The 14829-nt window shown below is 40.2% G+C and overlaps 1 protein-coding gene across 1 annotated transcript in view; it reads right to left on the reverse strand.

The window, feature by feature from the left end:
• Nucleotides 1-14829, reverse strand: part of AGBL1 (AGBL carboxypeptidase 1) — a 700107-nt gene that overhangs the window by 621674 nt on the left and 63604 nt on the right. The window contains exon 6 of the mRNA XM_070045034.1: nt 3495-3532. Within this exon, the coding sequence (XP_069901135.1) occupies nt 3495-3532 (38 nt within the window). The remainder of the gene's footprint in view (nt 1-3494; nt 3533-14829) is intronic.

Here is a 14829-nt window from a genome sequence, read left to right on the forward strand (position 1 = left end):
AGCATTTCTATGAAATACCAATAAAGGTATTTGGGAGGGATCATCTGAAACCCTGAATGAGTGTCAGCTAATGTGTGGTCAAATATGCAACAGTGATTCTCAGAAGGAGGCAATTTTGACATCCCAGGGGACAATTAGCAGTGTCTAGAGACAAATCTTAGTCATTATAACTGGCAATGTCACCTGGTGAGAAAAGGCCAGGGATGCTGCTAAACATTCCAAAATGCACAGGACAGGCCTCAACAACTAAGAATTAACCAGTTCACAATGCAAGGGTGTTAAGGTTGAGAAACCCTGATAGACATGAAGGCTGAGTATTTATTGGTAGAAAGAAGAGAAGTTCTCATCCAGCTCTCTTGTGTTAGGATGAACCTGAGACTCAGACAAAAGTCTATGTGGACAGCTCAGCAGAATTAGCAAATAACCGTATACATCCTTCTAATGCGACAATAAAACTTGTTTTATATGTGGAGGATGGCAGGCTATCACTTCCCTGACAGTCTATTTGTATAGTTAAACAGAGAGTAGAACTAATATCATTGGTTCTATGCATGGGTCGTTGGATTCAGTAGTAGAGGGTAGTAGAGGGTGGTATTGCCTTTTTTATACATGTAGATATTATAAATCATTCATTCACTTAAACATTTAGTACACAAATATTTATTTTAGGCTTTTTATTGTGCTGATGCAAGTAATACAACAATCAGCAAAGATGACCCTTGCCCTCAAAAGTTTGCAATCTGCTGGGAGAGATGGGCAACAGCAAATTCAATGCAGCATAATCAATGTTGTGTTGGGAGAGCCTATGGGAGCATAGAGGAGGGGCATCCAGCCTGGTCTTGGTAGCCAGGGAAAGTGTTTTCAGAGGGAATGAGGTCTGAGCTGAGCTCTGGAGGGAGAGCAGAAGTTAGAAACTCTAAAACTGAACCCCTAGTGCAGTGTTACTCCATTTGCTAAGCACAACTTGCACGTTGGAAACCCAGTTAATGCTCTAAGCCTGAATCAGACAGTATTTGCACTGGCTATTGGTTTCTCCTGGGCCCATACATCATGTTTTACACAGAAATAGTTAATAACTGTCATGTGACTACATTCAGATTTTTACACCTGGTGTATCAGGACACTCAACTCTGAGCTTCAGGGGTGTGTGTGTATGGGTAGAAAAATAAGTCAGCCTTTCTCAGCTAGTGTAAACAGCTCTTTGCAGGAAACTGCTCTCAGCAGGAAGCCACTTTCTCATCACTTTAGCAAAGCTAGATTGTAACTAATTTTTTTTTGTATTTTTATTGGAATATAGTTGATTTACAATGTTGTGTTAGTTTCAGGTGTACAGCAAAGTGAATCAGTTATACATATACATATATCCAATCTATTTTTTAGATTCTTTTCCCATATAGGTCATTACAGATTATTGAGTTCCCTGTGCTATACAGTAGGTCCTTATTAGTTATCTATTTTATGTACAGTAGTGTGTATATGTCAATCCCAATCTCACAATTTATCCCTCCCCAACCCTTTCGCTGCTGGTAACCATAAGTTTGTCTTCTACATCTGTGACTCTATATCACTTTTGTAAATAAGTTCGTTTGCACCATTTAACTAATTTTTAAATCAGGCACCCCAATTCTCTACCATCTCCGGCCCAAGTACACCTTTCAAATCTTTTAATCACACAATACCTTGCCTAACTCATCGGTTCTTTCCATAGATCAAAGAAGTAGAAATAAAGAATGAGTAATTAACAGATGACCAGATCTCTTCCCTAGCTTCCCCGTCAGTAATCTCCCAAACAGACTGTGTGACCAAACTGCATGAACAAGGTAACATCTTAGAGAAAGATCACCAGAAGTCTACAAGCCTGCACACAGTGAGGGATGGTGATGATTCTGACCCCGTATCTCAGTGACTAACTGAGATTACTTCCCTCCTTCCCTTTAAAAGTATCATGGACGAATCTTCAGAGGTGGTTTTGGGGGGAGGCTGAGTCTACCATCTCCCCAGATTGCCAGCATCCTGATTAAAGGCATCTTTCCTTTCTACCAACATTTGCGAGTGTGTAATTGATTTTGTAAGCAGCAAGCACTGGGACCCCCACCCCTTGCATTTGATAACACTAGCAGGGCTCTGTCCCCATGAAACGTCAGGCCTCTACTGCCAAAGCTGGGCAGGGAGGATACAGGAGAAAGCTACTTTCCCAAGGCACAGCACTCGCCGGCTGGCTTACCCAGCCGTTCTCAGCAACTTTACTTCCTGCAATCCAAGAACTTCCTCACCTTGTTTCCTCAAACACCTGGTGTTATATAATCAGGTGAGCAGACAGAGTGAGCAGGTAAATAATGAAAACCCAGATGCCAAACCTGAGTCAAGTTCAGTATGGAGAATGAACCGTTCTCTCTCCATAACCCGCAGGTAACACTTTCTCCCCCCCTCCTATCTCGAGGGCTTCCTAACCCCTCACTCTTCACTCCCCCAACCTGCTCTAACCACCTTCACTCACCCTGCAGGTCAGGCAGCTGTGGATAGACTTGTGTACTGTATCAAGTTCCAACAAACCAAATGAATTCAAGCTTCAATTATTTTTTCAGTCTACAAAGGAAAGCACTATGTGATGTGACTCTCTGCACTTAGAGTTGACAGAGATACATGGTTGGGGGAGAAGGTGTTTTGATTTTTATTTATTTATTTGTAAGTTTTATTAAAGTTCACCTATTACCCACATGCCTCGGGCTCCCTATAGAGAAACAAATATCACAATTGAAGCAGCAGGTTTCCAAGATGCCAAGTTAAAATAGATGAAGCGGTAAGGAGGGGAAAAAAATAAAAACATTAAGCTGAAACTTCTTCACTCCCAAGTGCATGGTGCCTTCTACTATATTGCACACATGAAATTGACTCCCAATGTAATTAGACCAGAGCTACAAGGCAAACACACAAAAAAATTCTCAAATTATTCAGACTCCCAGAGCTACTCTTTTGCAATCACTCAAGTAACTGAGAAAAGAGGCAAATTTTTAATATAAATTTGTTATCAGCATCTACACTGTCCAAGCAATTCCAACACCCCATCTGCCCAAGAATATAGTCACTAGCTGAGTTGTGAATCAAAGGCAAGAATCATGCTTCCCACCCACTGTCATAAACTTTTCTTCCATAGGACAATCCCACTGGAAACTGCAGTTTATTCCAACAGTCCTTAAAAGCTGCTGGTCCAATTAGAAGGAGCTGGAGAGTTCCTCGGGTCTGCAGTAGACAACATACTCCAGTTAGAGTCAATTGTCTTGGCAGCATTATGAATGGCACCTCCACAGAGAGAGAGGTTAACTCTCTCTTTGCAGCCCTGAGTTAGAGCAGCCGTAATATCCTCCATCTCACCCCAAAGATCCAGGAATGGCTCTATTGCCTTCCAGGTTGAAAATGAGCCATGGAGACAGAAGAGCATCTTTCACCGAACTCAGAGGGGAAAGAAATAACCACGTTTCAAAAGAGGCACTTACTGGATTTCAGCAATGCTGCCAGAACTTCAGTGGCTGCCCTGGGGAAAGAGAAAGAAAAGTGGAAAAGTCAATGTTCAATGGTCTTTTTGTCAGCCCATGGATCCCATAGCTGGTCGTCTCATTGCTGCCACCTAACTGCCCCATTATTAACCAGGTAGCAGGCATTCCATTGATTCTACTGCTGACCATTAAAGGGGCACAAATGTAGAAATCACGCTGAGTGAATTGTCTGTCTTGCAAATGGGTCTCTGCTGAAAGGGAGTCCCTTCCTCTTGCCTCCCACCTTCCACCAACTTCCTCACGCTGTGCTCCTTCCAGCCAGAGCTCTGGCAGTCCCTTGATTTATACCTGGAAACCCTGAGGACTCTGGAGAATGGGTTGGGAGGGGGTGAGACTTGGAGGTTGAGTGAGTACAGCAGTGCACTGCGAACTTCTCGAAACACTCACGGCCCTGGGAACACACTAGAAAACATTCACACATTGGAAAGCGAAGCTGGTTCCTTAGGGTAAAAAATGGTTACATTGCATTTTCCTTCCAAATTCATTGTTTTCTTCCATGAAGGAATTTGACAGCCTTTGCAGTGAGGGGAGGCATATAGAATGAAAATGCATTTGGCTCAGGTCTTAGTGACCCTTCAGTCTACTCCCTGAGCCTGGGAAGGTCACACGACGACTCCCTTACAGGGCAGAGGAAAACTTCATAGCACTGAGGACACTGTGGGAGGGAGAATGTGTACTTTTTAAATTAAAGAATTGAAGTATTCTGCACAGCCCTACTAACTTATCCTTAAGGCCTATTAAACAGTGATATGTCCCCAGCACCCTTCTGAGAACTGGGGGAAGAGGCCAAAGAGGCTAGATCACCCTTCCAAGATTATACAGACATGTGAGCAGAACTGGGGCCCCAAACCCAGGAATATCACTTCCCATCTTTGCTTCCTCCGCATCCATTGTTCTCCAGAATCTCTCTCGGTACTTTCTTTGCCCTGGTCTCTGCCCAGTTGATAAGGGACAATTCTCTTTGCAATATATTATTTACTATTGAGCAACAGAGCTGACAGTAAAAAAAAAAAACAATAATAACAAAGGAATGAATAAAAATAAACTAAAACAGAAAGTAGGCACTTGAAACCTTACTGCTTCCCATAACCCACGAGGGAATCCTGCAAAGCAGCGGCCTGAAACTCACTGAAGCAAACCCGTGTCTGGGATGACCCCCAGCTCTGTGAGATCCAAACAACCTGCAGTCGTAAAGAAGGCAAGGCTAGTTTTCACCGATAGACTACATCATTTCTCCTTCCCAACGATGATTTCCTCTAATCAACTTTCAGCTTCCTCAGCTATACTCTTTTGTAACACGACATAGTGCTGTTGCAGGAAGGAGGACCTCTTCCAAGGCCCCGAGAAGGGGACCCGTTATTGTCTAACACTTGGAAATGAATGTCCAAGGAGACAAAGTTGTCTCTTGCTGCGAGACAACTCATGCAAGTGGTTACCATCATGCCTGGCTAAGGCGGGCAGTTTTGGCCAACGGTTCCCTAACAGTGGGGCAACAGTGGATTTAAGAAAGGGCACTTTGAAGGTGCTGCTGGCAGCCCAAGCCAGTGTGGAAAATCTGTGAGCCACAGTGCAGAGGGCCTGGCTTGGGTTGGGAGAAAATGAAAATCAGTACTTTGGGGAAAAGCAGAGTAGCCACATTGAGTTCATCAGAGGAGGTTAGCAGAGAAGAAGGAAACCACAGAAGCAGGAAAATAAAGAATGGGGATGTCCCAAGAAAAATACCTAGCCAGGTCCTTAGATCACAGGTCAGGTCTTAGGGCAACTCTGCATTTCCGATTTGCGTGGCACATTTGTTTGGGCGAGTTCACCATGGAGGTAGGGCTCTGTTAGATAATAGTTTTATAAGGGATACACTGGTGGTGGGGAAGGACAGGTTGCAGGCAGGTCAGTTAGGAGGATCTGAGGTAACAGGGTCCCCAGCCAAAAGAGTGATGTAGAGGAAGAAGGAAGAGAGAGGGGTTAAAGGGAAGTTTAGAGTCTTGCTACTCAAAGCATGGGTCTCCCACCTGCAGCTTCATATTTCCTGAGAGCCAAATAGAAATTCAGACTCTTAAGCCCCATCTCTGGCCTGCTGAATCAGTACATTTATTCTAGCAGATAATTCATACGCATATTAACCTTTGAGAATAACTGGTTTAGAGGACAGTGTCAATCTGGCTCAGTTACTCTTTGATGTTGCGAGGAAGATTCAAGGTGACTCCCAGATCTCAACCCTCTAGAAGGTAGCTAATAGTATGATAACACAATAAATAAACATGAATCCAAACAGTGACATGATATAGCAGAAAAGACATGGTAAGTGTCACATTAGCCAAAGATGGGAGAGAAGCAAGAAGAACTACAATCCTACAGTCTGTGGAACAAAACCCACATTCACTGAAAGATAGACAAGATGAAAAGGCACAGGGCTATGTATCAGATGAAGGAACAAGATAAAACCCCAGAAAAACAACTAAATGAAGTAGAGATAGGCAACCTTCCAGAAAAACAATTCAGAATCATGATAGTGAAGATGATCCAGGACCTCAGAAAAAGAATGGAGGCAAAGACTGAGAAGATGCAAGAAATGTTTAACAAAGATCTGGAAGAATTAAAGAACAAACAAACAGAGATGAACAACACAATAACTGAAATGAAAACTACAATAGAAGGAATCAATAGCAGAATAACTGAAGCAGAAGAACGGATAAGTGACCTGGAAGACAGAATGGTGGAATTCACTGCCATGGAACAGAATAAAGAAAAAAGAATGAAAAGAAATGAAGACAGCCTAAGAGACCTCTGGCTGTTAACGCAACAACATTCACATTATAGGGGTCCCAGAAGGAGAAGAGAGAGAGAAAGGACCCAAGAAAATATTTGAAGAGATTAGAGTTGAAAACTTCCCTAACATTGGAAAGGAAATAGCCACCCAAGTCCAGGAAGCACAGAGAGTCCCATACAGGATAAACCCAATGAGAAACATGCTGAGACACATAGTAATCAAATTAGCAAAATTAAAGACAAAGACAAATTATTGAAAGCAGCAAGGGAAAACAGCAAATAACATACAAGAAAACTCCCATAAGATTAACAGCTGATTTCTCAGCAGAAACCCTACAAGCCAGAAGGGAGTGGCATGATATACTTAAAGTGATGAAAGGGAAGAACCTACAACCAAGATTACTCTACCCGGCAAGGATCTCATTCAGATTCGATGGAGAAATCAAAAGCTTTACAGACAAGCAAAAGCTAAGAGAATTCAGCACCACCAAACGAGCTCTACAGCAAATGCTAAAGGAACTTCTCTAAGTGGGAAACACAAGAGAAGAAACGGACCTACAAAAACAAACCCAAAACAATTAAGAAAATGGTCATAAGAAAATACATATCAATAATTACCTGACACGTGAATGGATTAAATACTCCACTAAAAGACACAGGCTTGGGCTTCCCTGGTGGCGCAGTGGTTGAGAGTCCGCCTGCCAATGCAGGGGACACGGGTTTGTGCCCAGTCTGGGAAGATCCCACATGCCGCAGAGCGGCTAGGCCCGTGAGCCATGGCCGCTGAGCCTGCACGACTGGAGCCTGTGCTCCACAACGGTAGAGGTCACAGCAGTGAGAGGCCTGCATACCGCAAAATAAATAAATAAATAAAAAGACACAGGCTTGCTGAATGGATACAAAAATAAGACCCATATACGTGGTGTCTAGAAGAGACCCACTTCAGACCTAGGGACACATACAGGCAGAAAGTGAGGGGATGGAAAAGATATTCCATGAAAATGGAAATCAAAAGAAAGCTGGAGTAGCAACACTCATATCAGGTAAAAGAGACTTTAAAATAAAGAATGTTACAAGAGACAAGGAAGGACACTACATAATGATCAAGGGACCAATCCAAGAAGAAGATATAACAATTATAAATATATATGCACCCAACATAGGAATACCTCAATACAAAAGGCAACTGCTAACAGCTATAAAACAGGAAATTTACAGTAACACAATAATAGTGGGGGACTTTAAGACCTCACTTACACCAATGGACAGATCATCCAAACAGAAAATTAATAAGGAAACACAAGCTTTAAATGACACAATAGACAGATAGATTTAATTGATATTTATAGGACATTCCATCCAAAAACAGCAGACTACACTTTCTTCTGAAGTGCACATGGAACATTCTCTAGGATAGACCACATCTTGGGTCATGAATCAAGGCTCAGTAAATTTAAGAAAACTGAAATCATATCAAGCATCTTTTCTGACCGAAACACTATAAGATTAGAAACAAATTACAGGGGAAAAAACGTAAAAAACACAAACACATGGAGGCTAAGCAATACGTTACTAAATAACCAAGAGATCACTGAAGAAATCAAAGAGGAAATCAAAAAATACCTAGAGACAAAGGACAATGAAAATACAATGATCCAAAACCTATGGGATGCAGCAAAAGCAGTTCTAAGAGGGAAGTTTATAGCTATACAAGCCTACCTCAAGAAACAAGAAAAATCTCAAATAAGCAATCTAACCTTACACCAAAAGGAACTAGAGAAAGAAGAACAAACAAAACCCAAAGTTAGCAGAAGGAAAAAAATCATAAAGATTAGAGCAGAAATAAATGAAATAGAAACAAAGAAAACAATAGCAAAGATCAATAAAACTAAAAGCTGGCTCTTTGAGAAGATAAAAAAAAAATGATAAACAATTAGCCAGACTCATCAAGAAAAAGAGGGAGAGGACTCAAATCAATAAAATTAGAAATGAAAAAGGAGAAGTCAACAGACACGCAGAAATACAAAGCATCCTAAGAGACTACTACAAGCAACTCTATGCCAATAAAATGGACAACCTGGAAGAAATGGACAAATTCTTAGAGAGGTAAAACTTTTCAAGACTGAACCAGGAAGAAACAGAAAATATGAACAGACCAATCACAAGTAATGAAATTGAAACTGTGATTAAAAATCTTCCAACCAATAAAAGTCCAGGACCAGATGGCTTCACAGGTGAATTCTATCAAACATTTAGAGAAGAGCTAACACCCATCCTTCCCAAACTCTGCCACAAAACTGCAGAGGAAGGAGCCCTCCCAAACTCATTCTATGAGGCCACCATCACCCTGATATCAAAACCAAAGATACTACAAAAAAAGAAAATTACAGACCAATATCACTGATGAATATACATGCAAAAATCCTCAACAAAATACTATCAAACAGAATCCAACAACACATTAAAAGGATCACACACCACATCATCAAGTGGGATTTATCCCAGAGATGCAAGGATTCTTCAATATATGCAAATCAATCAATGTGATACACCTTATTAACAAATTGAAGAATAAAAACCATATGATCATCTCAATAGATGCAGAAAAAGCTTTTGACAAAATTCACCACCCATTTCTGACAAAAACTCTCCAGAAAGTGGGCATGGAGGGAACCTACCTCAACATAATAAAGGCCATATACGACAAACCCACAGCAAACATCATTCTCAATGGTGAAAAACTGAAAGCATTTCTTGTAAGATCAGGAACAAGACAAGGATGTCCACTCTCAACACTATTATTCAACACACTTTTGGAAGTCCTAGCCATGGCAATCAGAGAAGAAAAACAAATAAAAAGAATACAAATTGGAAAATAAGAAATAAAACCGTCACTGTTTGCAGATGACATGATACTATACATAGAGAATCCTAAAGATGCTGCCAGAAAACTACTATTGCTAATCAATGAATTTGGTAAAGTTGCATGATACAAAATTAATGCACAGAAATCTCTTGCATTCCTATACACTAATGATGAAAAATCTGAAAGAGAAATTAAGGGAACACTCCCATTTACCATTTCAACAAAAAGAATAAAAGACCTAGGAATAAACCTACTAGGAGACAAAAGACCTGTATGCAGAAAACTATTAGACACTGATGAAAGAAATTAAAGATGATACCAACAGATGGAGAGATATACCATGTTCTTGGATTGGAATAATCAATATTGTGAAAATGACTATACTACCGAAAGCAATCTACAGATTAAATGCAATCCCTATCAAATTACCAATGGCATTTTTTAGAGAACTAGAACAAAAAAATTTTAAATTTATATGGAGACACAAAAGACCCCGAATAGCCAAAGCAGTCTTGAGGGAAAAAAACGCAGCCAGAGGAATCAGACTCCCTGACTTCAGACTATACTACAAAGCTACAGTAATCAAGACAATATGGTACTGGCACAAAAACAGAAATATAGATCAATGGAACAAGATAACTTCAACTAATCTATGACAAAGGAGGCAAGGATATACAATGGAGAAAAGACAGCCTCTTCAATAAGTGGTGCTGGGAAAACTGGACAGCTACATGTAAAAGAATGAAATTAGAACACTCCCTAACACCATACACAAAAATAAATTCAAAATGGATTAGGGACCTAAATGTAAGACCGGACACTATAAAACTCTTAGAGGAAAACACAGGAAGAACCCTCTTTGACATAAATCACAGCAAGATCTTTTTTGATCCACCTCCTAGAGAAATGGAAATAAAAACAAAAATAAACAAATGGGACCTAATGAAACTTCAAACGTTTTGCACAGCAAAGGAAACCATAAACAAGATGAAAAGACAACCCTCAGAATGGGAGAAAATATTTGCAAATGAATCAATGGACAAAGGATTAATCTCCAAAATATATAAACAGCTCATGCAGCTCACTATTAAAAAAACAAACAACCCAATCCAAAAATGGACAGAAGACCTAAATAGACATTTCTCTAAAGAAGACATACAGATGGCCAAGAAGCACATGAAAAGCTGCTCAGCATCACTAATTATTAGAGAAATGCAAATCAAAACTACAATGAGATATCACCTCACACCAGTTAGAATGGGCATCATCAGAAAATCTACAAACAACAAATGCTGGAGAGGGTGTGGAGAAAAGGGAACCTCTTGCACTGTTGGTGGGAATGTAAATTGATACAGCCACTATGGAGAACAGTATGGAGTTCCTTAAAAAACTAAAAATAGAACTACCATATGACCCAGCAATCCCATTACTGGACATATACCCAGAGAAAACCATAATTCCAAAATACACATGCACGCCAATGTTCATTGCAGCACTATTTACAATAGCCAGGTCATGGAAGCAACCTAAATGCTCATCAATAGACCAATGGGTAAAGAAGATGTGGTACATATATACAATGGAATAATGCTCAGCCATAAAAATGAACGAAATTCGGTCATTATTGAGACATGGATGGATCTAGAGGCTGTCATACACAGTGAAGTAAATCAGAAAGAGAAAAACAAATATCGTGTATTAATGCGTATGTGTGGAACCTAGAAAAATGGTACAGATGAACCGGTTTGCAGGGCAGAAATTGAGACACAGATGTAGAGAACAAATGTATGGACACCAAGTGGGGAAAGCGGTGGTGGGGGTGGTGGTGGGATGAACTGGGAGATTGGGATTGACATGTATACCCTGATGTGTATAAAATTGATGACTAATAAGAACCTGCTGTATAAAAAAATAAATTAAATAAAATTCAAACATTAAAAGGAAAAAGAAAATATAGTTGAGCATAAGTTAATGGAATAAATTAAAATCACCCAAATATCTCTCACCTAACTACTGTGAAACTCCAGAATGAATCTATTCATATCAACTCTAGGACCCCTTCAAACTGTTCTGTCAGCTGCAACTAGAGTCATCTTCCCAAGAACATCTGATTAAGGCACCCTCAAATTGCCACTCCCATGCCCACTTTCACACTTGGATAAAAATCCAAATCCAAAAACATGGTCTAGGAGACCTAAAAAGTTTGGCTCCTGTCACCTGCTCCAGCCTAGCTTCATACCACCCTCTTACTCTCTGTGGTTCTGCCCCTCTGGCCTTTTTCCAAGCTTTGGAACATGTTCCCATAACTTGTCCTTTGTCCTTGCTAATGACACAGCCTAAAATGCTCTAGACCTTCCCCTCCTCCTTCACATCCTAACTCAGGTGTCACTTCCTTAGGAAAGACTTCTGTGATCCATAGCCTAGGTCCAGGCCCTCTAATTGGTGTGTTCATCCTTCACAACCCACCCTTTTTAATTGCTCAATTCAGTTTGTAATTCTTCACTCATTTCATGATTATTTTATTAATGTCTGTCTCCTCTTCCAGTCTGCAAACTCCAGAAAACAGAAAACATTTTGCTTTGCCTTATTCTACCCCCACCATTTAATAGTATTTGAATACAGAACACCATCGAATATTTGTTGAACCTTTTCCAAATATCAGGCCCTGGTCTAGGAGCTTTATATACACTGTACATTCATTCAACAAATATTTACTGAGCACTTACTATGTGCTGGGATAAACTAATAAACCAAAGATTCTTGCACTCAAAAGGGTTAGGGTGAAAGAAATAGTTAATAGGTAATCAGTATTTTTTGAGGAATACATTAAATTAGCATTCTAAAATGTGGTCAGTGCTATGAGGGAAAAAAAAAAGAAATGTAAGAACAAGGTAAAGAGATAAGATGCACAGGGCTGGGTTGCAAGTTTGGCTACAGTAGGCTTCACGGAGAAGGGAAACTCTGAGCAAAGGCATGAAGGAGGGAAGAAAGTTGCTATATGAATATCAGAAGGAAGCATGTTCAGACCCTCTAAAATGACAATAGGCCTGACCTGTTCAAAGAAGAGCAAGTTGGCCAGGACTGCTGGAGCCAAAACAGATGAGAGGAGAGGAGCAGGAGCTGGGGTGAGGAGTAACAGAGAACTATTCACGTAGGGCCTGGTAAGCACTCTAACGGCTTTCCCTTCACTCCAAGTGAGGGATTCACTACAGGATTTTGAGCAATGATCTAACATGTTTTAAGAAGATTTCTCTGACTGTTCTATTTTTCAAAAGAGAAAAGGACTCTAAGGAAGCAAGAGTAGAAACCAGAGACAGACCAGAGTAGAAAGCAGTAGAGAGCTTTGTGGAGCAAACCAAATACAGCAATGAGTAAAAAATGTTATAGACACTGGTCAAGTGGGATTTCTCCCAGGAATGCAGGGTTGGTTGAACATCTGAAAATCAACCAATGTAATAACCCACCATAATAATGAAATAAAGAATAAAAACCATATTATCATTTTAATAGACACAGAAAAAGCGTTTGATAAAATCCATTACGCTTTCATGATAAAAATACTCAACACACTAGGGATAGAAGATAACTTCCTCCACCTGATAAAGGGATCTACTTACAACCAATAGTTAACATGATACTTAATGGAGAAAGATGATTGAATGCTTTCCTTCTATGAACAGGAACAAAATAAGGATATCCATTTTCATCACCTCTGTTCAACATTGTACTGGAGGTTCTAACCAGGGCATTTAGGAAGGAGGGAACAAAGGGAGGGAGGGAGGGAGGGAGGAAGGGAGGGAGGGAAGGAGGGAAGGAAGGAAGGAAGGAAGGAAGGAAGGAAGGAAGGAAGGAAGGAAGGAAAGAAGGGAGGAAGGAAAGGCATGCAGATTGGAAAAGAGGGAGTAAAACTATCTTATTTATAGACGGTTGGGTCTTATATATAGAAAGTAAATGAATCCACTAAAGAACTATCAGAACTAATAAGTTCTGCAATCAATATTCAAAAATCAATTGTATTCCTGTAAACTAGCAATGAATAGTTCAAAAATGAGATTTAAAATGGCAATCTCACTTATAACGGCAGCAAAAGAATAAAATTCCTGGTAATAAATTTAATAAAAGAAACTCAAGCCTTTTACACTGAAAGCTAGAAAACTCTGTTTTTAAAAAATTAAAGAAAATCTAAATGAATAGAAATCACCTAAATGTCAGCAGTCACCTAACTACTGCTATAGCCCCCAAACTGATGCATCCATATTCACTCTAGGTCCCTTCAAACTGTTCTTCAGGGTACAACTAGAGGGATCTTCTCAAGAAGAACATGGATATGTTTTGAATTAGGAGATAACAGGATTTCTTGACGACTTGCTATGAGAAGTAACATTAGCTAACTTATTTCCCATAACAATTCCCATTTTATAGATGAAGGGACTATTCAAGGTAAATTAACCCACCCGAAGTAACATTAGAAAGCAGCAGAGCTGGAACTTCCCCTCAACTCTGTCTGACCCCAACATCTGGCAATTACACCAGCCACCCAGCAGAACCTGGAGCACTGAGCATTGATTTTTGAATATTGATCTTTTACCATGGTCACACTGCAGAACCTGTTTATTAGTTCTGAGAGTTTTTTAGTGGATTCATTGAGACTTTCTATATACAAGATGAAACCATCTATAAATAAGACAGTTTCCAGAAAAAAAGAAGTAGGTAGCCCTAGAATTTAACCCTAGATACTCTCTAGAATTGGCCATGGGATGTGGAGTTGTAGCAGCAGAAACAGAAAGTGGAGGGAAAAGGAGTTATTTAAATAACAGGCGGATAAAGCAGGAGGACCTTTAAAAGGGATAGAACACATTGCCTGCAGATCAGAGGCGCCCAGAATGCCATCTGGTACCATCCCAGCCTCCTGCCTGGCTGGAGAGGGAATAGGAGGATGGGTAAAAGCAGACACACACACACACACACACACACACACACACACACACACACAGAGCCAATTACCAAGGAAAATAGATGACAAATGGATCTTACTAATCATTATTTTTCAGAGACAGAGGAGAAAACAGAAATGGAAACTGAGATGGCTCCTACACAGTGAAAGAAAAGAAAAACCGTGGACATATGGTGCAAAGTTTGAACCAGATTCTGTGCCCAGCATGGAACCTGTCCATTTTATCCTGGGAAAAAAAGAAAAGAAAAAGTACCCCTCCCCCCAACTCTATCCAGATGCTGTCAAAGATATCTTGTGGGAATCATCATCAATCATGGGAAGTTTTTACTAAAGAAATGGAAACCCAGACCTCAGACTGCTTTGGTTAGTAAAACTCAGTAGAGAGTGTGACAGAGGGGTGGCTACTGCCTGAGCCAGCGAACCAGGAGCACAGCACTGCAGTCAAGCCTGGGAGGACCCAACCCACCTGAATTTTTGTAAGCAGAGTGGAGCTGGTTTTGAAGTACTTCCAAATCCATGGGCAATATCATCAAGACCAAGGACTCAGACAAAAGCTTTTCAATAATAGTAGAGGAATTTAACACCTCACTTATACCAATGGACAGATCATCCAAACAGAAAATAAATAAGGAAACACAAACTTTAAATGACACAACAGACCAGATGAACTTAATTGATATTTATAGGACATT

This window comes from Globicephala melas, chromosome 2 (genome assembly GCF_963455315.2).
Source record: "Globicephala melas chromosome 2, mGloMel1.2, whole genome shotgun sequence".
Classification (NCBI taxonomy): domain Eukaryota; kingdom Metazoa; phylum Chordata; class Mammalia; order Artiodactyla; family Delphinidae; genus Globicephala; species Globicephala melas.